At 51.8% G+C, this 19,315-nt stretch overlaps 13 protein-coding genes across 13 annotated transcripts; 6 read left to right on the top strand and 7 right to left on the bottom strand.

The window, feature by feature from the left end:
• Nucleotides 1–852: 852 nt before the first annotated feature.
• On the top strand, nt 853–1,767 carry VTN00DRAFT_3972 (uncharacterized protein; the record flags this gene model as incomplete). The annotated part of the gene is made up of 2 exons (XM_069430348.1): nt 853–1,066; nt 1,208–1,767. 2 exons carry the CDS (start codon nt 853–855, stop codon nt 1,765–1,767), a joined length of 774 nt encoding a protein of 257 aa, XP_069289493.1.
• An 87-nt stretch (nt 1,768–1,854) lies between these two features.
• VTN00DRAFT_3971 (uncharacterized protein) lies at nt 1,855–2,151 on the bottom strand (the record flags this gene model as incomplete). The annotated part of the gene is made up of 1 exon (XM_069430347.1): nt 1,855–2,151. One exon carries the CDS (start codon nt 2,149–2,151, stop codon nt 1,855–1,857), a length of 297 nt encoding a protein of 98 aa, XP_069289492.1.
• Nucleotides 2,152–4,167: 2,016 nt separating this feature from the next.
• Nucleotides 4,168–4,497, top strand: VTN00DRAFT_3970 (uncharacterized protein; the record flags this gene model as incomplete). Its single annotated transcript, XM_069430346.1, has 1 exon — nt 4,168–4,497. The coding sequence occupies one exon, from the start codon at nt 4,168–4,170 to the stop codon at nt 4,495–4,497; it is 330 nt and encodes a 109-aa protein (XP_069289491.1).
• Nucleotides 4,498–4,586: 89 nt separating this feature from the next.
• On the bottom strand, nt 4,587–5,361 carry VTN00DRAFT_3969 (60S ribosomal protein eL32; the record flags this gene model as incomplete). Its single annotated transcript, XM_069430344.1, has 4 exons — nt 4,587–4,695; nt 4,777–4,898; nt 5,040–5,164; nt 5,322–5,361. 4 exons carry the CDS (start codon nt 5,359–5,361, stop codon nt 4,587–4,589), a joined length of 396 nt encoding a protein of 131 aa, XP_069289490.1.
• A 63-nt stretch (nt 5,362–5,424) lies between these two features.
• VTN00DRAFT_3968 (uncharacterized protein) lies at nt 5,425–7,127 on the bottom strand (the record flags this gene model as incomplete). Its single annotated transcript, XM_069430343.1, has 6 exons — nt 5,425–5,760; nt 5,886–6,385; nt 6,444–6,727; nt 6,783–6,961; nt 7,017–7,042; nt 7,097–7,127. 6 exons carry the CDS (start codon nt 7,125–7,127, stop codon nt 5,425–5,427), a joined length of 1,356 nt encoding a protein of 451 aa, XP_069289489.1.
• Nucleotides 7,128–8,271: 1,144 nt separating this feature from the next.
• VTN00DRAFT_3967 (uncharacterized protein) lies at nt 8,272–9,363 on the top strand (the record flags this gene model as incomplete). The annotated part of the gene is made up of 1 exon (XM_069430342.1): nt 8,272–9,363. One exon carries the CDS (start codon nt 8,272–8,274, stop codon nt 9,361–9,363), a length of 1,092 nt encoding a protein of 363 aa, XP_069289488.1.
• A 743-nt stretch (nt 9,364–10,106) lies between these two features.
• Nucleotides 10,107–11,872, bottom strand: VTN00DRAFT_3966 (uncharacterized protein; the record flags this gene model as incomplete). Its single annotated transcript, XM_069430341.1, has 2 exons — nt 10,107–11,555; nt 11,627–11,872. The coding sequence occupies 2 exons, from the start codon at nt 11,870–11,872 to the stop codon at nt 10,107–10,109; spliced, it is 1,695 nt and encodes a 564-aa protein (XP_069289487.1).
• A 546-nt stretch (nt 11,873–12,418) lies between these two features.
• Nucleotides 12,419–13,274, top strand: VTN00DRAFT_3965 (uncharacterized protein; the record flags this gene model as incomplete). Its single annotated transcript, XM_069430340.1, has 2 exons — nt 12,419–12,498; nt 12,764–13,274. 2 exons carry the CDS (start codon nt 12,419–12,421, stop codon nt 13,272–13,274), a joined length of 591 nt encoding a protein of 196 aa, XP_069289486.1.
• Nucleotides 13,275–13,642: 368 nt separating this feature from the next.
• VTN00DRAFT_3964 (uncharacterized protein) lies at nt 13,643–13,903 on the bottom strand (the record flags this gene model as incomplete). Its single annotated transcript, XM_069430339.1, has 1 exon — nt 13,643–13,903. The coding sequence occupies one exon, from the start codon at nt 13,901–13,903 to the stop codon at nt 13,643–13,645; it is 261 nt and encodes an 86-aa protein (XP_069289485.1).
• A 139-nt stretch (nt 13,904–14,042) lies between these two features.
• On the bottom strand, nt 14,043–14,528 carry VTN00DRAFT_3963 (uncharacterized protein; the record flags this gene model as incomplete). Its single annotated transcript, XM_069430338.1, has 1 exon — nt 14,043–14,528. One exon carries the CDS (start codon nt 14,526–14,528, stop codon nt 14,043–14,045), a length of 486 nt encoding a protein of 161 aa, XP_069289484.1.
• Nucleotides 14,529–14,890: 362 nt separating this feature from the next.
• VTN00DRAFT_3962 (uncharacterized protein) lies at nt 14,891–15,109 on the top strand (the record flags this gene model as incomplete). Its single annotated transcript, XM_069430337.1, has 1 exon — nt 14,891–15,109. The coding sequence occupies one exon, from the start codon at nt 14,891–14,893 to the stop codon at nt 15,107–15,109; it is 219 nt and encodes a 72-aa protein (XP_069289483.1).
• Nucleotides 15,110–15,620: 511 nt separating this feature from the next.
• VTN00DRAFT_3961 (uncharacterized protein) lies at nt 15,621–16,126 on the top strand (the record flags this gene model as incomplete). The annotated part of the gene is made up of 2 exons (XM_069430336.1): nt 15,621–15,996; nt 16,047–16,126. 2 exons carry the CDS (start codon nt 15,621–15,623, stop codon nt 16,124–16,126), a joined length of 456 nt encoding a protein of 151 aa, XP_069289482.1.
• Nucleotides 16,127–16,288: 162 nt separating this feature from the next.
• Nucleotides 16,289–18,357, bottom strand: VTN00DRAFT_3960 (uncharacterized protein; the record flags this gene model as incomplete). The annotated part of the gene is made up of 3 exons (XM_069430335.1): nt 16,289–17,504; nt 17,557–17,711; nt 17,773–18,357. 3 exons carry the CDS (start codon nt 18,355–18,357, stop codon nt 16,289–16,291), a joined length of 1,956 nt encoding a protein of 651 aa, XP_069289481.1.
• Between the last annotated feature and the right edge of the window lie 958 nt (nt 18,358–19,315).

Genomic DNA, 19,315 nt, shown 5'->3' with positions numbered 1-19,315 from the left:
ATTGGAGGGTAGGGAGACTGGATGGCAACCTTCGCGATAATACACCACTCTTGCATGGAATTAGGTATGTAAGATATGGGTTTGGATGATAACATGTCAGTTAGCATAAAAACACGTATTTGTTAATTGTCAAACAGCGGGACTGAGCAATCACATAATCTTCACAGACAAGAGTGCTGGGCTGCACAATTGCTGGGAATGAGCCTTGTTGCAGCACTTCCGGTAATTCTGCAGCTCCGTATGGTCTTTGAACATTTTGAGACTGGTTCTGCAGGGGATGCTGCAGAGTCTCATGGGCAGCTGTTTCGAGAGATCAGAGATGATAATCTGTTCAGACATGACATACATGCGAGTCTCCGTAGCTGAGCCGTGAAGCGGGCGAGGCTCCGAAGAGGAGTCTCAGATAGACAAGAAGAGTCTCCAGGGCAGATAAGCCTCTCCAGACATGGATATCAGATGCATCCGTCCTGCTGGTCGGTGCGAAGGCTCGAACCCTGGACCCTGGCCAGATCTCAACGGTTAGGCTGAGGGAGACTTTGCTGTGGAGATCGTGGAGAAGCGTTGGTGACGGCTCCATAGTCGTGGCGGGGATCGTCTGTGGCGCAGGCTGCCATATAATCGGCCTGAGACAAGTGAGATCGACTAGCGAGCCGCACCCGCGACGTCTCGCCCTTGTGTGGGCATCTCGACTCTTCTCGACGTGTCCCACGTTTCTCCTCTGTGAATACCCCGTCTCCAAGGCCCCAGGTGTGCAACGTTGCTTCCACAGGCCCCTATACCCATCCCCTACTCCGACACGAGTAGACACGCCCCGTCCTCCTTACCAACGCCCGTCTCCCGCACGTCCTGGACATGTCCACAACTACAAAGACAACGACGACGACCACCCTCGTTGGAGCCCTTCCGACTATGACCGGCACGGCGGCTGTCTGTTCCGGAGTCTACTGCCCGAACTGCGGCCTGGACGTCTCCAATTCTCTCGACCGTGCCGCCCAGGACGCCCAGCAGAGGATCCAAGAGCTCGAGGCACGGGTCAAGTTCCTAAGCACCAGGGCAGCACAGACAGGTACGTGGAACCCTTCTTACGCTTCCAGGGGCGTGTTATATGACCCGAAATTTCCATGACATATTGTTTATACATCATTCGCGTTTAGTGCATGTATCAACTCGACTTGGGTAACCCTTGCTGACATCCCTCTGTTTATAGCCGAGAAACTCGCAGACTACGAGGATGAGATCCGTTTTCTCCGCTCAAAGGCACAAGAAAATAACAAGAACAATGGCTCAATCTCTTCCACTTCCTCCGGCCCCGTGGTAGTATCAGAGGGTTCCCCTTCCAGTGGTCCGTCATCGAGGCTCACACCATCCACACCCGAACGACAACCGCACCAAAGCCGCCTTTCCACTTTCAGCTCCCTTCTTCCATACCGTCGCTCAACCAACAACCAAGCCGCCCAATCCGCCCCAAACCTGTCGTCGAGCTTCGGCTCCGATACATCGGAGCTCCAGAACGCACTGAGCCGCGAGCAGAGTCTCCGCAAGGAAGCTGAGTCACGGCTATCGCAGGCCAACTCCGAACTGGAGGAGCTCACTGCACAGCTCTTCAGCCAGGCCAACGAGATGGTTGCAGAGGAACGGAAAGCGCGAGCCAAACTGGAGGAGAGAGTAGCGATACTGGAGCGTCGAGACGGGGAGAAGAGGAAGCGACTGGACAGGTTGGAGAAGGCGATCGAGCGAGTGGAGAGAGTCCGTGGACTGGTCGGGTGAGACTCAACCTCCGGAACTTGGTGACTCTTGGCCCAGCCGTCGTGGTGATCCATTCCTTTCGCCCCATTCATTCCTATCTATACCCTTTTAATTTTGCGGAGTTTCGGGGTGCATCGGATCCGGGTATTTCATTATTCTTTCCCAAGCATACTTCCGTCTACCATTGGCGTTGCATTTGCATATACGGACGACATTGACGCGCTTGCTTGCATGGGTCACTTTCTCTTTCTCTAGGGCGCATGGCTGCATCAGATCGAGACATTGAGTGCATTGCATGGCTGGACTGGAGAAAAGCGATAGAGGCGTCTGGTCGATTGATTTGGTATTCTCTTCCTCCACTGAGGCGTGAGAGATCTGGCTGGCTGGGATTAACGAGGCACACATACAGTGGTATCATATCTGGTCGTTTCCTACTGGAGTTTTTTGTTTTATTGTCTTTTAATATCCTTAGTTTTTCCTTTTGTTTCTCCTTATCACCAAATCTCCAGCGGCACCTTGGGCTCGCGTCTTATCTATCTTCACAGCATATCTTGCATGTGGTTTCTTCGTTGCAAGACTAGCATACATAGCATTTATTATCACTTAGCCGATTTAACTCTGGAAATTGTGCTCTATGTTCTGAAGTTTCTAAAAACCGAATATGGCGTCATAGTATATCCTGTGCCTAGCTGCTAACCAATTAGGTAGCTTGGCAGACATTAGCCACCGTAAGGCGGATTATCGACAGGGGAGGATAAGATTGGCCCATTATGGCGTGATTTAACGCACAGTGGTTTATTTCCTGCATTAGAATGATCAGAGGGGAACTTCCTAATTTGGAAACTATGACATGTCATTTCCCTCCATCTATCTAGTATTATGTATCCTACCTAGTACTAAAGTTAGCATTCCTTATCATCTAGATTGGGTACCATAATCGCTTATTGTTGAAACCCTTTGAAAACAATACTGAAACTGGCACCATACCCAGAATCGTCTTTACATTGAATTACTTAATGGTCTGTTACCTCGGATGTTTCAGAGAGTGTTGCAAGAGAAGCTTGGAAGGACTACTAAATAATGACCAGTCTAGATATCCACGTGTCAAGGTTGTCCATGGCACACTACCTACCTATTTAATAGCACCGCATTAGGTCGACATCTCTGGAAAAGTCAACATGCTTAAAATATCCATGCGCACGTGTGCTTGATGTGCATATGCAGGTTGATACTTAAATCGACTAGAAAAAAAAAATTATTTTTTGGCTCTTAAAATCGTGCTGTCCTGTTTTCTGATACGTAATAGACATTGGACACCTGGTCAGAACTATCACTAGGTAGTACAGTGGTAGCTAGGCGTAACAGGCTTTCCGGGCAACCCCAGCACTCTTCGCATCCTCCAACGTAGGTAGAACTTGGACTTTTAGCTGGTGAAGGTAAAGCTTCTTTTATTTAGGTAGGTATTTCAGACTCCACATCATGTCGCGAGGTGGACAAGAAAGAAAGAAAGGAAGGTGAGTTGTGGAAATATATTGTGCTTTCTGTTGCTGGTGGGGGGAGCATATGGATTTGGACGGGGAGGATGTGACGGCGCTCAGTCATAGTATTATTAGCTAAAACTATGGTAGTTTGTCATACAGAATCGAAAGCATGAGGGGAAAGGAAAGAATCTGCAGGGCTTCGTGTAGCGCGATATACGTAGGCGAGTAAGACCGGCAGTATCCCAGAGATGAAGGGATGCTCAACACCGCCTACCTTACCGCCTAGGTGCGCCGCGCCGTCACAGAGGAGGTCTGATGGGCTTTTATTTTTCTTCTTGTCTGATGAAGGTAATATCATAGCAATAAACAAAATGAAAAAGAAGCAAGATTGTGCTTCTGATTTCTAGACACTAAAGCCTAATGGAAGTGCTGCTTAATAGCCTGCTTTCAAATTCTATATGGTCTCATTTCAGAATGGTCCTTTTTCTCCCAGTACATGAATTGCAGCCTGGATGCTGCTGGTCTATCTAGGTAGGTAGGTGCTCGTAAAGCGGGCGGGGAAGATCTGGATGAATGTTGCAGGGGATGAAAGATAGTAGTGACGAATACTGGTTGTCGGTAGTGCCTTGAGCTTGCTCGATTCAAAGGGCATATCATACTAGGGAGGTAGTAGGAGCGGAGCACTTCCAATGAGGGGACTTGACTAAAACCTACCCCAGATCTCTTCCAATTGAGTTACCTATCCCTTTATCAGATCCATGACGGAGATCAGGCATATGTATTCTTGCTGGGGAAAAACAAAAAGCAGAAATAAGAACTACGGCGCTTATCATAAAGTCATGGTATTTGCGAGGTGTGCAATTTGAGTAGACAACATGTCGGGAAGGAAATGAAATATTTTTAATTTTTCATTTCATTTTTCTCTGCGCTAGACTTGACCATGTTCCTCTTCCCCCCTCTACAAGAGGAGAGAGGCACGCAGATAAGACTCAAGCCGGGGACAGGACAGGGAAAGGCAAAAAAGAAAGCTTTCCGTCCGTCCATCCGTCACCAGCCAGGTCAATTGAATGTCATTCGAATACCCGCTGTATATGTTTCCCCGCGCGTAGAAAAATTAACCCGTCCATACGTTAAAAAACTCCCATCGTGCCGAGGAGAAGAGACACAAAGAAAAGAGGACGTTGTGTTTTTCGAATCTATTTCATTGTTTTCTCTTTTTTGTCCGCGCTGGGAATTATACCAAGCCATGCAAACATTCGAAATTCGTTAACCGCCACGAGTTTCACGACCCATAAAAGAACAACCGACCCCGACAAACTGCAACTGCAAACAAGGGGAAAACCTCGTTGTTCATCGCATTTATGACTCGGTGGTGACGCGGGCCTTGGCGTTGGTGACCTTGACGCCGAGGGCCTTAGCCTTGGCGAGGATGTCGACACGCTTCCGCGAGGAGACGGCGTGGGCGATCCTGCAGTGTCATGTCAGCCCTCAATTCCATCGAAATAATCTATAGACGTGCCGCTGCAGATTCGACGGATTGGGAACATACTCAGCGGCGTAGGTGCGGTTGTGCATGAGCAGGAGCTCAACGTCCTTGGGGTTGTGGACGAGGAAAGCCTTGTGGCCAGAGGGCATCATGTGCTTGGTCTTCTTGTTGCTGCCGTATCCGATCTATATTTCCAGCGTCCCGACCGTCAGCATTTGTCTCATAGTTTCCAATGGTGATGACTCCGCGGAGAAACCGCCTATAATAGAAGACGGATATCGGAAGCATGGTGTGTTTCGGAGATGGGATGGACTCGGTAGACGTACGGATGGCATAGGAGCCTGGCCCTTGAAGCGTCTGCGGACGCGGTTGTCGATACCCTTAGGCTTGCGCCATGCCGACGGGACACACTTGAACCTGTCGGACTGGTGGCGGTTGAAGCGCTTGGTGCCTGTATACCCATCGGGGGACCATTGTCAGCCGTCTGTGCAGAAATTGCGTGCCGTATCACAGATGAAAATATCCAGCCCAATCCTCCGCATAATTCGTGATAAATAGCCTGGGTTTTTATCCGTTTCGAAGTAACGGGATGACAAGGGCAAACGTACGCTTCTTCACGATCGGGATGTGCGTCTTCGCGGAGACCATCTTGAAAGAAAATTCAGTCAGTATGATATTTGTTCAAATATTTTCGGTGTATCGATTGAAGACTCACTTTGGCGGTGCTACAGGGTCTCGCTGGCTGGGCGTCGAGGTTGTCGTGACGGGATCGAATTCGATATCGAAATTCGCGCTGAGGTTTGGCCGCCCGAGGAGTGAGTGCAGCATCCGCGCTAGTGGCTCGCTAAGCGAGCGAGGGTTCTTAGGGCTGCTCCCGGAGAAGCCCTGGTTTGCCGTTTCGGGAAGAGCGCCGAGACCGTCGCGGGCGCGCGCGGGTGCCCCAGATTTGTGAAATCTCCATGCATGCTGGCAGATGCCTAGGATAATCGTGTGATCTAGATTGATGAGATACCAGAGATTCCAAATACTTTGAGATGAAAAGTTGCGCTTTCTTTTAAGGAAACAAAGTAAACTAGAACTTTATGGCTTGTGGATATACGATGTTACATCATCCTCACGACTCGTTACGGGTATCTGATCGAGCTCGCCATGTTCACAAATTCAGCCTAGACCTGCAAGCTCAATTGCATCTTCTCTCCGTCCTTCTCGCCACTCTGCAGCATCTTCTCCAGGATCTCCAGATCTGCCAGCGCTTCTTCCGGTGACTGCCTCTTATCCAGCGGTCCGCCCTTGGCAATCGATGCCGCGAAGTCTGCTACTTCCGGCCCAACGGCCTTGCCTTCATAGGGAACGTCCTTTCTCTCCCCCTTGACGGTGACCCCGTCAAATGTCACTGTCACGACTCCACCCTCACAGGAGAACTCGTATCCAAAGTCCTTGAAATCGGAGCCGTACGATGCGGAAAAAATGCCTGTAGCCCCCGACTTGGTCTTCATCACGGCGTCCACCGTGTCAACCGGGGGAAGATGCTCCTGCATGAGATTGGAGTGTGCTGAGAGTGCTGTCACAGGATCGTTAGATCCAAGAAGCAGACGCAGACCAGCGACGATATGGATGCCGCCGTCTAGCAGAAATCCGCCCTGGTAGTCAGGAACCTTGCGCCATTCGGTCACTGCACAGAGAGTCAGCTACATTGAAAGGGTGAGTATAAATTTGTCAAAAAAGCTTACAGTAATACTTAAAGTCCGTCTTGACCATGGTGTGGAGGTTGACCCGGAAGTTCTTGACCCGGCCCAGCTTCTGTATCTGCTCCGCAGCATACAGGTACTGCTTGTAGTAGCGGTAGTTCTCCGCCACACCCCAGAAGACCTTTCCGGTATCGACATTGGTGCGGTACCATTGCACAAGTTCCTGTGCCGTCGCAAGGTCCTTGGCTATAGGTTTCTCCGAGAGGACATGCTTCCCTGCGGAGAGGGCCTTTCGGATGAACTGTGGCTGGACCAGGATCGGAAGACTGGATGCCAGTCGTCAATTCAACATTTGAGATATATTGATGAAGGTAAACGTACGCTATAATGACTGCTTGAATATCCTCACGGGCAAGCAAATCGGAATAGCCCTTTCCCGCGCCAGAGTCCTCGGAATACAGATCAACACCTGAAGTTCTAGACGCAAGGTTCTGTGCAGAACCCAACGATCGGGAGTAGATTGCCTTCAGAGTAAAGCCCTTTGTCGCCTGAACTGCAGGCTGTAGGGAATCGTTAGCATTTGAGCAATGACGGGAAATTATGGTATGGCCATACCAGATGTTCCTCGCGGGCGAATATACCTATACTCAACGATTAACACAGTCCTCTGGACAGGGCAGATGAGAAACACATACCGCTTCCGATGATGGCAACGCCTATAGACATGATAAACTGGAGAAACTAATGTCTTTAGGGCAAAGTACTGTTATGTATGGACAGTAGTATGTACTGAGATGTAGTGATATACACGTATCTACCAACAACAACCAGATTAAAAAAGCAATGATAAAACCAGAAGCAGGAACCAGCAGATCTAACACTCCTTTACTGCTGCGTACAGCAGCACCTCTTGACCCAGACAAACCATCATACCCACAGCCCCTCGCGATTGAGATCAACGTGGGGCATCACGGAATCCCACTACTCTATTGGACATCAAGGCTCGGAAGCGACCCAAACAGGCCAACGGCATGCCGCAGACACTGGGATCCAGACCGTCTGCTGGAGATGTCCACTTTGGTTGCAACTTGCCAGACACCAAGGGAAGGTCAACCCGTCGTCCCCGATCCCCGGGCCACGGGCAGGAGCCATCAGCCATGACATCGTAGCCACCTCGTGGGATGATATTACTTATCCCATCAATCCCGTCTGCTGGTCAAAAGACACCATGGATTATTTTTGCTTAGCGGTCTCTTGCGTGTCTCGTGCGTCGCTTCGGTCGCTCGTGTGGCTACTACAGTAGTTTATGCTGTCATTCAAACAGCATAAAATGTCCTCATCAGATTACAGCCACAACTATTTGAAATGACTGTGGCGTACTTCGCACTGTACACACAGTCGAGATGCTTTGATGATCAGCAATGTCCGGGTCGATCGACTCGATCCGACCCTTTCTCTCGGGCCAGGGACGAGTTGGCTGACTTACCCTTTTGGGAACAATCTTGATGCCCACTGGAGGGGGGTCTCCCCGTCTACTACTACTCTACGCGATTATGCGGTACGAACCCGGATAGCACTATCTTTTACTTTGACCAGCTCGCAGGTTAGTCACTTCACAATAGCTCAGAAGTGAATTCGATCCAAAGTTCGTGGCATTTCATTCTGCTCACATGGTTCAGGCAGTTTTGTCTTCGGTGATACTCAGTTTGAAAACCTGCTCACTGTTACTCTCTCATTTCCCGGATCCTAGTCGAGTTGTCTCACTCTTGTCAACCAAGTGATAGGCAGCCAGTGTTCCAAGCTCCCACGACATCGTGTGAAGCAGTACAATCTCAATGTCCTTACCCTGCCTCTTTGTGGACTTTCAGCAATGGCACGTCTTTTGGATCTGCCCGACGAGCTTATTTTGAGTATTCTCTCGATTCTGGTCCAGGATTATGCGGCCAGCCAAAAGCTGTCCACATTCAATAATTGGGCCAGGGAATATGAGCAGACGTCGACCGAGGCGCACCAGCTGGCTCAGCAACTTTACTCACTTCCACTTTCATGTCGCCGCCTGGCCAACATTGTTACTTCTTTCCTTTACCGTGATGTTTGGCTGAACAGGTGCTGCAGGGGTGATTGCTGGAAGCACCCTCGCCTGGAGCAGTCTACTCGCAGTCTCAGAGACAACAGGAATCTGGGTCAATTCATTGTTTCTGTTGCAGTCCCCTGTGGCAAGTCGATCACGAGCGTGTTGCCTCTTTTCTGGCTTCCAAATATCCATACACTCACCCTATTCAATTTTGAGGATGAAAAAGCGCCTGGATTTGAAGATTACTCACATGAAGGCACCTCTCCTGTAAAGGTCCTCTGTCTGATAGAATGTTGCGCTGAGGAGGCACCACTAGCAGCCGTCCTGAGCTGGCCGCAGAAGCTAGATGAGCTTCATTATGACGTTGAACAGTACGAGTGGAGTGAAACTCGTGAAGCTATGACACTCCGAGACTGGGAATGCGACACTTTGGTCCGCTCGCTGCAGCCACAAAAGGAGTCACTCCAGTGCTTGACTTTTACCCGAGCTAGTCCAGAGGGAGACAGACTCAGGTCCGTACGAACAGTGAACTTAAAGAACTTTGTCTTTCTCAAAACTCTGCGGATTTATCAAGTCTTTCTTATTAGCCATGAGCGCTTTCCTCTGCCTTGGGCACGTCTACCAAGAAACCTAGAGGTGCTGGAGATTTATCATGATGATACCGACGACATCTTCACGCCCGATCACGAGGAAGACCCCTACATTATTGAGATCGCGAGACACAAGGAACAGTATCTTCCAATGTTACGGAAAGTGACTGTGGGTTCGTGGGAGGATATTTATGGCGATAACGGTCAAGAGATACCACTTGGCTTGTGGACACCATCGACTGCCGTGTCAGCCGAGTTTGAGCGCGCTCAAATCGAGTTGACTATCTTCATAGATTAGGTCGGACTGGTAAATTGGTTGAAATCCAGTCATAAATGATGGCTACATGGAGATACTGTACCTGATCTTACGGAAGAGGCGTTATTAGGCAATTATGCAGATGGTCTTTTAGTAGGGCAGCAATGGCCCCAATCTACAAAGTAGGCTCTCTTGTTGTCCATTTATATCTATTTATCCATAATTATGTAACTTTTTCTTTCCCCCTTTCCATTCTGACAATGTCATGATTGTGTGTTACACCTAAAATTTGGACAGCCTCCAGTACAGAGCTTGCTGTATAGTATACTCGAGTTACCCTCTAACTTCTGCATACATACATACCTATCTCATACCTCTCTATTCAACAGCAGTCCAGACGTATGTACTGTACTACTCCGCACCTACCTAGACTTTTTTTTCCCCTTCTTCTTCATACATCATGAGTGGTGGCTTTGGGGAGATCAATTTCAGTGCTCTTTTCCTGGCTACCTAGGTAGTTACCTAGGTACCTGATGTATTCCATCTACACTACATACTTTTGTCTTTCAGTTTGACAGTATATACCTGCTTCCATTTTTAAGAAAGAAACTCAAGGAATCTTATCAGTCTAGGAGCATTATCATTCATGCACCTATTTTATCATCTCTAAATAAAGGAGAAAAAGCGCATAACTTTTCTTTTCCCTTCTAGATAGAAACTATTCACAATGTAGAAAAAAAGATCAAGAGGATATCACATAACCTCGTAAACTTTTTCTTAAGTATCTAACTGCCCCCACCAGCAACGGCGTTAGGGGCTTCAGACGAGGGCTCAGGAGTGGGCACAGGCTCAGGCTCAAGCTCCTGAGGTGCAGGCACAGAGGGAGAAGCAGACTCTCCAGTCGTCTTCGCCTTCCCCCGCGCTCCGGAGATATCAACCAGCCCGACTCCGCGGACCAAAGCCGGCATCTCACGCCTCTTATTATCACCACCCTCGTCATCATCGGCGAGACCCTCCGGAATCGTCCCATTACCCACGACGACCAACTCCCCGTTCCCGGGCTCAACCCAATCCGGCATCTCGGTCGGACCCTCCATGCCTTCTGGGGGCAGGGCCCAGGCGGGCATCTTGCTGCGGTACTTCCAGTCGCCCTCGTTGTCCGCGTACGCGACGGCGTGCAGGAAGATGCCGAGCTCGTGGGGGCCCGGGTCGGTGTAGAGCTCCGTGTCGCAGACCTCGCACCGCTCTCCTGATAGCCGCTCGCCCTTGCGCTTGTGGTAGTCGATGACGGCGGCGTCGTGCTCGCGGGCCATGATGTCCGCGACGACGGCAGGGTCCGTCCCGGGGGGCACGTTGGGCGGGGTGGTCAGGTGTGTACGGTAGGAGACCGTGTCCGCAAGCTCGGTCTTGCCCATGTTGGAGAGACGGTCGATGATCTCGCTGTCGCGCTCGTCGGTCGACTCGTTCTTGCCCAGGTCGGGCCCGAAGACACGCCGGTTCGAGTAGATCGGGTCGTTCGTGATCGGGTGGCCCAGGAACTGGAGGTGGACGCGGATCTGGTGCGTACGGCCCGTCAGGGGCAGGCAGTGGACGATGCTGTAGCCCTCCTCCTCGTTTGCCAGAGTCGGAGGTGGTGTGGCGGCTCTCACGCGGTCATCGCCGTCGTGGACTGGCGCTGGCGGTTGTTCCGACGGCCGCCGAGGCGGATAGTATGCCAGTCGACGGAACTTCGTCTTCGCATCCTTTCCCGTTGCGCGCACTCTGTTCAGCCCCAGCTTCGGACTGACCGACATGATGGGCTGATCGCAGAGGATCACGCCGTCCGGAAATCTGCCTTTCACACGCGCAACGTACTCCTTCTGGACGCTCCGCTGCTTCAGTTTCAGGGCCATCTTCTCTGCCGCCTTGGGATGCTTTCCGATAAACATGACGCCGGACGTGAGTCGATCCAGACGGTTGCACGGGAGCGGTTTCCACTGGTGACCGCGCTCCGCGCGCAAGATCTCGACAACGGAGTTGAAGTGGTACCGGCCGGCGGAGTGAACAGGCACACCGGCCGGTTTGTCGATGACGAGCATGTCGTCGTCCTCGTGGATGACACCGATCGGTTGCGCGGTCACCGGAGGTTCATGGCGGTGGAGGGTGTGAGAGACGATCTCGCCGTTCTTGACCCTGGTGGTTGGGGTCGCGATTTTGCCGCCGACGGTGACCTGGCCGGTCTCGATGGCATGTTTCTAGAAAAGCGCCTGTCAGTAAACGATCATAGAAGTCGAAAAGGGGTGAAGAGATGTTGAAGAAGACGAACGTAATACTCCGGAGGCCGGTCTCTGAACTCGGACGTGAAGATCTCGAGCAGCTCCCTACCCCGCCATCGCTCCTTGCAGTAGGTGTTGTAGGTGTAGTGGTAGGGCTTGACGCGGCGCAGGCCGCCCTCGAGGTAGTAGGGCGCCGGCCAGGGATCGCAGGGCGTCACGCAGACATCTGGAGGCGGTTCAGGTGGGGGATCTGGGGGCGGAACGTGGAATGTATTGTCGACGGGGGTGAGCGCCATGCAGGGAATGCGGCCTCGGCGGGCCAGGTAGGCAGTGATGCGTGCAGAGGGCGCCACGGAGAGAGATCAGAGGCGATGCAATCGCATCAGATGGGCGGAGCGCAAAGGAGAGGACGTGTGGCGAGCGGAGGAGCAGAGCGCCGCTTGGAGATGTCGCGGCGGGATGTTCAACAGACGGAGTTTTTTTTTTGGTCGGGCGGAGGTCAAGTCCGACGGTCTGGACCACGAACGGCGCGAGACCGAAGACATGTCAACAGATCCCGAGTCTGAGGGTACTTCATCTTCTTCAGCCTGTACTGTATACTGGGATAGGGACATAGAAACCTCTAGAGGTCGAGAGACAAGCACACAACGATCTACATCTCCGTCCGACGCTGCTTAGATAACCCCGCCAGCAACCTCGGTACTCTCAGGGAACTAGTAGAGCTGCATGCCGGCGATATAATATCTGCCTCCTCCCATACCCAGCTTCAATCAATCTATAGCCTCTCTTTCCATATACAATATCATATACCTCTATTATCTTTCTCCAGCAGGTCCAACACCATGGCCCCATCAGAGATCCAAGCCCTGAAGCGCCGGACACGACGCGACTACCCGTACCACCTCGAATACCGGACAAGATGGTCAGTGCTACTCACAATTTTTCCTTGACAAGCCCATTGTTTGAGGTGCTCCATATTTATGAATTGTACTGTACAAATATACTCATTGATGAATTGTCAATTTGCCCCATATGCGTACATTGTTAGTACCCGATCCACTATATGCATAGGTACCTATCTTCCTAAAACATCCGACACATACATACATCCATTTCTCCTAGTGTATAGCACAAAATAGCCTATACATAGAATCAATTCCATAGACACTAACAGAGAAACAAAACAGGTCTGACAACGACATGTACGCCCACCTCAACAACAGCATCTACGCCTTCCTCATCGACTCCATCATCAACACCTACCTCGTCTCCCACTGCGGCTTGGACCCGTACCACCACCCATCCTCCCCATCCCCCTCTACCCCCAATGCCTCTCCATCCAAACCATCCCTATGGACCAAACCCTCTCCCCCCGGTAGCGGCGGCCAAATCGGCCTCGTCGTGTCCTCCCACTGCAGCTACTTCTCCCCCGTCTCCTTCCCGGACGTGCTCGACCTCGGCCTGCGCGTGACGGCGCTGGGCTCGTCGAGCGCGACGTACGAGGTAGGAATCTTCAAAAGGGGGGAGGAAGCGGTGAAAGCTGTCGGGGGGTTCACGCATGTGTTTGTGGAGAAGGGGACGATGAGGCCGAGTAGGGAGCGGGGGATGGAGGAGGGGATTCGGAGGGGGTTGGAGAGGTTGGTTGTTTCTGCTGGTAGTGACTCCGGTGATGGGAAGAGGGGGGCTTCGAAGTTGTGAGGGGGCGGTGTTAGGGAAGGAGGGGCATGCATGTAGATAATAGAGAAGTCTTCTTCTTTATGACAGATTGGGGATTTATGGGCTTTTGTGGACTTAATGCCTGGTTAAGACAAGAGTGAAAATCTGAGTTAATACAAGAATAAGACAGTACAGTTATGGCTTGCATTATTTTTTTTGTCCGAAAACCGATTAAGGTAGCACCTCGCTCCTACCTAGTCTCCAAGACCATACCACACCACCAAGTCTATAAACCGAGAACCCCGACCCCAAATTAAATCATCACATATCTAACCCAGGTCTAGTCTATCATGTGAGGGGACTCCATGAAACGCCAGCGCTGAACAATAAAAACAACCCAAATAAAAGATTCAGAGATCCGACCAAACGACACTTTTTAAGCGAGGCGTCCTCCTTTTTCCTTTTTTTTTGTTCCTGTTCCCCGTTCCTGTTCCGTTCACCAGTAACGATCGTTCAGTTGAGACAAATAGGAAATGATTGCTCTTGGCAATGTGTTGGACGATGTTCAAAGCACTCTCGTGGTGCACGGTGATTCGATAAGAAATCCTCTCGTCCAGGTAGTTGTTGGTACATAAAATCAAGTTCGTTGCAGTGTCTGTGGGAGAAGCCATTGAAGGTTAGGCTTCTATATTCGTGCTCATTTCGAATGTCTAATCCGAAAAAGGGATTCTGTAAAACTCCCTCATGTGTCGTAAAGAAATATATCAGACACCACAGCGTTGTGAATGGTCGACATTCATCTGACTCCGCTTATTCCGGAACAATGCTGCTGCTGCGCGACGAGTCGGCGCTTTCGCTGGCGGTCATTCGTCGCATCGTCATGCTCTCCTTGTCGTAGCACCACTTGCGGTAGGGACCTGGGATGAACCTGCCCTTGGCGTCCCAGCCCGCAACCCAGGTGTATCCGTCATCGAGACGGAAGAAGAGAAACTTCTCGGGCTTGCCTTTGCCTCGGGTGACCTCGTGCCAGCGGCATCGCTCTTCCATCTCAGATTCCAGAAGGTAACGGTGGATGATGCGGCAGTAGACAGTCGGTTGCGGGGCGTACTCGTCCTCGTCAGCTCCGTCGCGACGGACGAGGTGCCAGCCGTGTTTGGGGATGTATCGGTAGATTCCGGGGACAGGCGCGCTCCAGTGTTCCTCGACGCAGATCGACCCGTCGAAGCTCTCGCCGCGTTGGAACCAGTAGATCGGGCAAAAGAGATTGCGAAGACAGAGAAAAGGGTTTGGCGCCATGGCGTGTGTGAATGGGTATTCGACCAGTTCAATCAATCGGGCTCGTGGACGTCTCAGAGAAGAGCAATGGAACAAGCACACGAGTCCGGCGAGGCAATAATTCGAATGTGGTGATTAATGGTGGTGAAGAACACCGTGCGCAAAGGATGAAGCCCAAGAGGGACGACCCTATAAATTGACGTCCATTGTGACCAGAGAAGAAGCCTTCAATCCAGAAGAATGTGTGTATGGGAATATAGAGAAGGATAGGGGGGGAAAAAAGTATGACAGATAGGGGAACCCTGTGCTTTTGTGGCAGACTGTCAAGCAGAGGTTGAGTGCAAGTCTGGAAGAAAAAGTGCCACGCTCGATGGACTCGGGGGATGGCCCTCTTGTACTCGTGGAATAGACACCAACTCCTGATCAGGGAGCAGATCCTGTCAAAATACGGTCTGCTGCTGGTGATCTATCACCACGCCCGGTCAAGGGACAGGCAGGAGGAAAGCAGAGATCAGGAGCAGGAAGGGGCAGGGCAAGACACACTCGACGAACCACGGCGCACTGGTGTTATCGATCACGACAAGCGCATGCTGCAGGTCTAGCATCTGACTGGACAGTGGAGACAGTGGCCATGGTGGGAGCAGAGATGGGCAATAGGACAGGATATAGGGGGAGAACAGGGCCTTGGCCGGACGATGTCAGGACTACGGCGGTGTGATGTGAGCCTGTGCGTCCCAAAAAAGTAACAAAAAATTTTATACGGGCTGGAACGCGAGCGGGCACTAGCCTCTGTTTCCACGCGGGAACGCCGCAGAGCCACCGCCCCGCCGGATCGTGTCGATTCCTGCTCGACAGAGTATTCAAGGCTGTCCGTCGTTGGGCATCTAGTGCTCCTCGTGGCCTGGCATCTCAATTCTCGAAGCAGTCGAAGCCTGCGATCACCGTCCGCGTTTCGCCGGTCTCACGAGCAACTAGAGTCCGTCTTAGTCACCCGCTAGCAGGAAATTGCAAGTCCTTCGGGGTGAATTGTGGGTATGGCTTTTTGTGGGCAGGCCTGAGCTCTGCCCCTTGTCGCCATTGACTTCTTTGAGAAAACCGTCCGTCATCACCGCGATGACGATGAGGTTAGCAGCGCTGCATGTGAACGTTCCAGACTGCAGGTCCTTGCACATCGCCAGGGGATGTGCCGGACGACCCCAGGAGCATAGCAACGCTGCGCCTCAACCACAGAGCCATGTCATCCCAGGCCTCTCTTTGGAACCAGATGGAGAGAGCTTGGCTTGCCATATCGCAGTTACACCGCTTATCACTCATCTGCGCTGGTCGATCGTTCTCGACATCAAGAGAGAATCTCTCGGCGCGGTGGGCCGCAACATGCCAAGACTCCTGTGCACACGGCGGAAGTCTAACAACGGCCCTCGGGTGATGGTCCAGCGCAACGCGTTGTTCTTCCCACCTCCCACTGCCGAGGGGATCTTCCTGCTGAGCTGTCCTGGGCTCCAGACACCCGGGAGATCAGTTGGCTAACTGAAATGCAAGTCTTGGCTCTCCTCGCTCCTGGGACTGCTACAGCGCGATGTACCCGTCTCACCGGGTTGATGTTGACTAATCTTGCCTAAACAGATGCCAGACTCTGGCTTCAGTACTGCTTACGGAATTCTATTTACAGAATCGAAAATACCATTGAGAGGGGCCGACGTACGCTCGTCTTGGTCGCAAAGCGCAGCGTCGTGATGAAGGTCCCGGCGGTTACCATAAGATCTGATGCCAAGCTTCCCCGGTTAATGATTGTTTCTCGGTTCGGGCCATCGTTGCGCCACCCGCTGATACTTGACAGCTTCCCGTAGTACCATCCCCTCGCTCAGCTGGTCCGTCTCTCTCCGGAAGATCTCCTGCCACGGGGTATGGCTTTCGGGCATGTCATACCCTCCTTTCGCGTCCAGTTCATCTCTGCGCCGTCGGAGCTCCTCCTCGGGAAGCAGGATATCGACGCGACGCTTGTTGAGATCGACTCTGATCCGGTCTCCGTCTCGCAGGAGAGCAAGGTTACCTCCAGCAGCGGCTTCGGGGCTGGCGTTCAGGATGGACGGTGAGCCTGAAGTTCCAGACTGCCTCCCATCCCCGATGCACGGGAGCGAACGGACCCCTTCACGCAGTAGACGTCCTGGAGGGTGCATGTTGACAACCTCCGCAGCTCCGGGGTAGCCAAGAGGACCAGCCCCGCGCATGATAAGAATGGTTCTATCATCGACCGGCGTGGTGGGGTCTTCGATGCGCCGGTGATAATCTTCAGGCCCATCGAAGACGACCACTGCGCCCTCAAATGCATTGGGATCTTCAGGATTTTCGAGGAATTTCTTTCTAAACTCATCTGAGATGACGCAGGTCTTCATTATGGCAGACTCAAACATGGTTCCTTGCAGATGAAGGAAGCCGGCGTTCTCCAGCATGGGGTCCTTGTATGCCCTGATCGTCCGACGATCCCAAGAAAATTTTCCCCCAACGTTCTCCGCCACAGTGCGCCCATTGCATGTGACCGCATCTGGGTGCAGTTTCCCAGCTTCTAGCAGCTCTGCCATGATCGCAGGGAGACCCCCTGCACGGAAGTACTCCTCCCCCAAGAGCTCTCCCGCCGGTTGCATGTTGAGAAGCAGTGGAATGTGAAACCCGAGCCGGTCCCAGTCCTCCAGGGTGATTTCCACTCCGATATGTTTCGCAATAGCGTTCACATGGATTGGAGCGTTGGTGCTTCCTCCAATTGCAGTATTCACAACAATTGCGTTTTCAAAGGCTTGACGCGTCAGGATGTCGCTTGGTTTTCGGTCAGAACGTACCATCTCGACGATTTGCCGGCCCGTCTCGTAGGCGCAGTGTCCTCTCTCGCGATATGGGGCAGGAATAGCAGCAGAGCCTGGAAGTGCCATGCCAAGGGCCTCCGCAAGCGCGTTCATGGTCGACGCGGTTCCCATCGTATTACAATGACCCACAGACGGTGCTCTGGGTATCAAGTCAGAAGCAGTCTTCCGTGAGTAAAGAAACTTTGACATACCCTCTGGATACGAAATCGATAAACTCTTCTTTGTTGATCTCGCCTGCGGCATAAAGCTCACGCCCCCTCCAAACGACCATTCCTGAGCCTGCTAAATCGTTCTTCAGATACCCATTGATCATAGGACCAACGTTGAGACATATCGCCGGGATGTTCTGAGTCTCTGTTAGCTGACTCTGATATGATGGGACAGAATCACAGAGAGGAGTGACGTACAACGGTAGCAGCGGCCATCAAACATGCCGGGGTCGTCTTGTCGCACCCGGTCAGGAGCACCACACCGTCAAGGGGATAGCCATAGAGGATCTCAACGAGACCCAGATACGCCAAATTCCTGTCCAGACATGCAGTGGGCCTCCTCCCGCTCTCCTGGATTGGATGTGTTGGGAATTCAAAGGCAATGCCTCCCGCAGACCGGATGCCCTCCCGAACCCGTTTCGCGAGTTCCAAGTGATGGCGATTGCAAGGAGCCAAGTCGGAACCAGTCTGGGCGATCCCAATGATAGGCTTGCCAGAAGTCAATTCCTCGCGTGTCACACCATAGTTCAGATATCGTTCGATGTAAAGTGCGTTCATTCCAGGGTTGCTTTCATTGTTGAACCATGTGGCAGATCGCAGTCCACGACCTGGCTTCTTTGAGGTGGAACCATCCTTCAGTGAGGCCAAGGTGCTCTCAAGCTCTTGGGCTCGTCGTCGCAGTGCGAGCAGCTCAGCCTGGCAGTCCTCAATATTGATCGACTCGCGGTCCACGCGCCCATTGCAGGAGCAGCCGACACACGATGTTCGCGATTGACACGGCATTGTAATGACATTCCAGGTGTTGTAAGTCGGTGGTCAACGTTGGCTCTGAGAGTCAGAGTCTTGGGAATCCCAAGAGACCCAGGGTATCGAGGGAGATACTATGAATACAAATATGACTCAACAAACAACTATAGCAGGTAATACAATAGGTGAGCAAAAAAGCTCCGAGATCTTCACTTCATGCCTCGGATGCTACCGAAATGCGTCAGAAAGTGGAGCGATAAAGGCAGCAAATTGAACGAGTCGTATATCACCAACATCAATAGTGTTCGTGGTCCTTCAAAACAGATCTATCTGATCAAGGCTCCGCGACCGGAGCATAGGACACTGTGATAATAAACAATATCCCTGTCTTCTAGATAGATAGATAAGTTCTTTTGTTGCGCGCTGTGAAAATGAAAGAGCCGAAACCCCACGGAGTTCCTCCGACTTCCTAGGTTAGGTACCTAGGGACGATGTCGGATGCAGGAACCTTGGAAGGTAGACCGAGGGGAAAACCCTGAACGGATCTACAGGCATCGAAAACAAAGAACGGGCTTCGGTGACACACAAGAAGGCTGCAATGCAATGCAATGTAATGCAAAACCGCAGCAGGCTCCGACAGAGAGCCTCTCTTTGTCGAAGGTCTGGCGCAGCGCATGTAGTAGTAGTCAGAGGGAAAGGAAAACAAAGCCCGGACTGCCGAAGGTAGTAACCCCGCCTTGCTCGGGCGAGGACAGGCCTCGGGCACTGCAGTTGTTTCGGTTTCCCGAAAGAACTCCATCCCTAGTTCCTCTATCTATCATGATGAACCTGGATAGGTTTCTATTTCTTCCGACATCCTGCCAGTAGAACCATATTAGCTCGTCTTAAGCTGGCCTTATCTTTGGTCTGGTATGTGAATATATATTGTCGCACATACAGAGTAGTAGGGCAGGGAGGACCAATCACTCAACCCTGCACCCCGCGCGAAAAAAAA

The sequence above is a fragment of the Thermoascus crustaceus genome (assembly GCF_041956765.1).
Source record: "Thermoascus crustaceus strain CBS 181.67 unplaced genomic scaffold VTN00scaffold_2, whole genome shotgun sequence".
NCBI lineage: Eukaryota > Fungi > Ascomycota > Eurotiomycetes > Eurotiales > Thermoascaceae > Thermoascus > Thermoascus crustaceus.
Note: the sequence above shows the minus strand (reverse complement) of the source record. Positions and strands in the feature narration are given on the sequence as shown.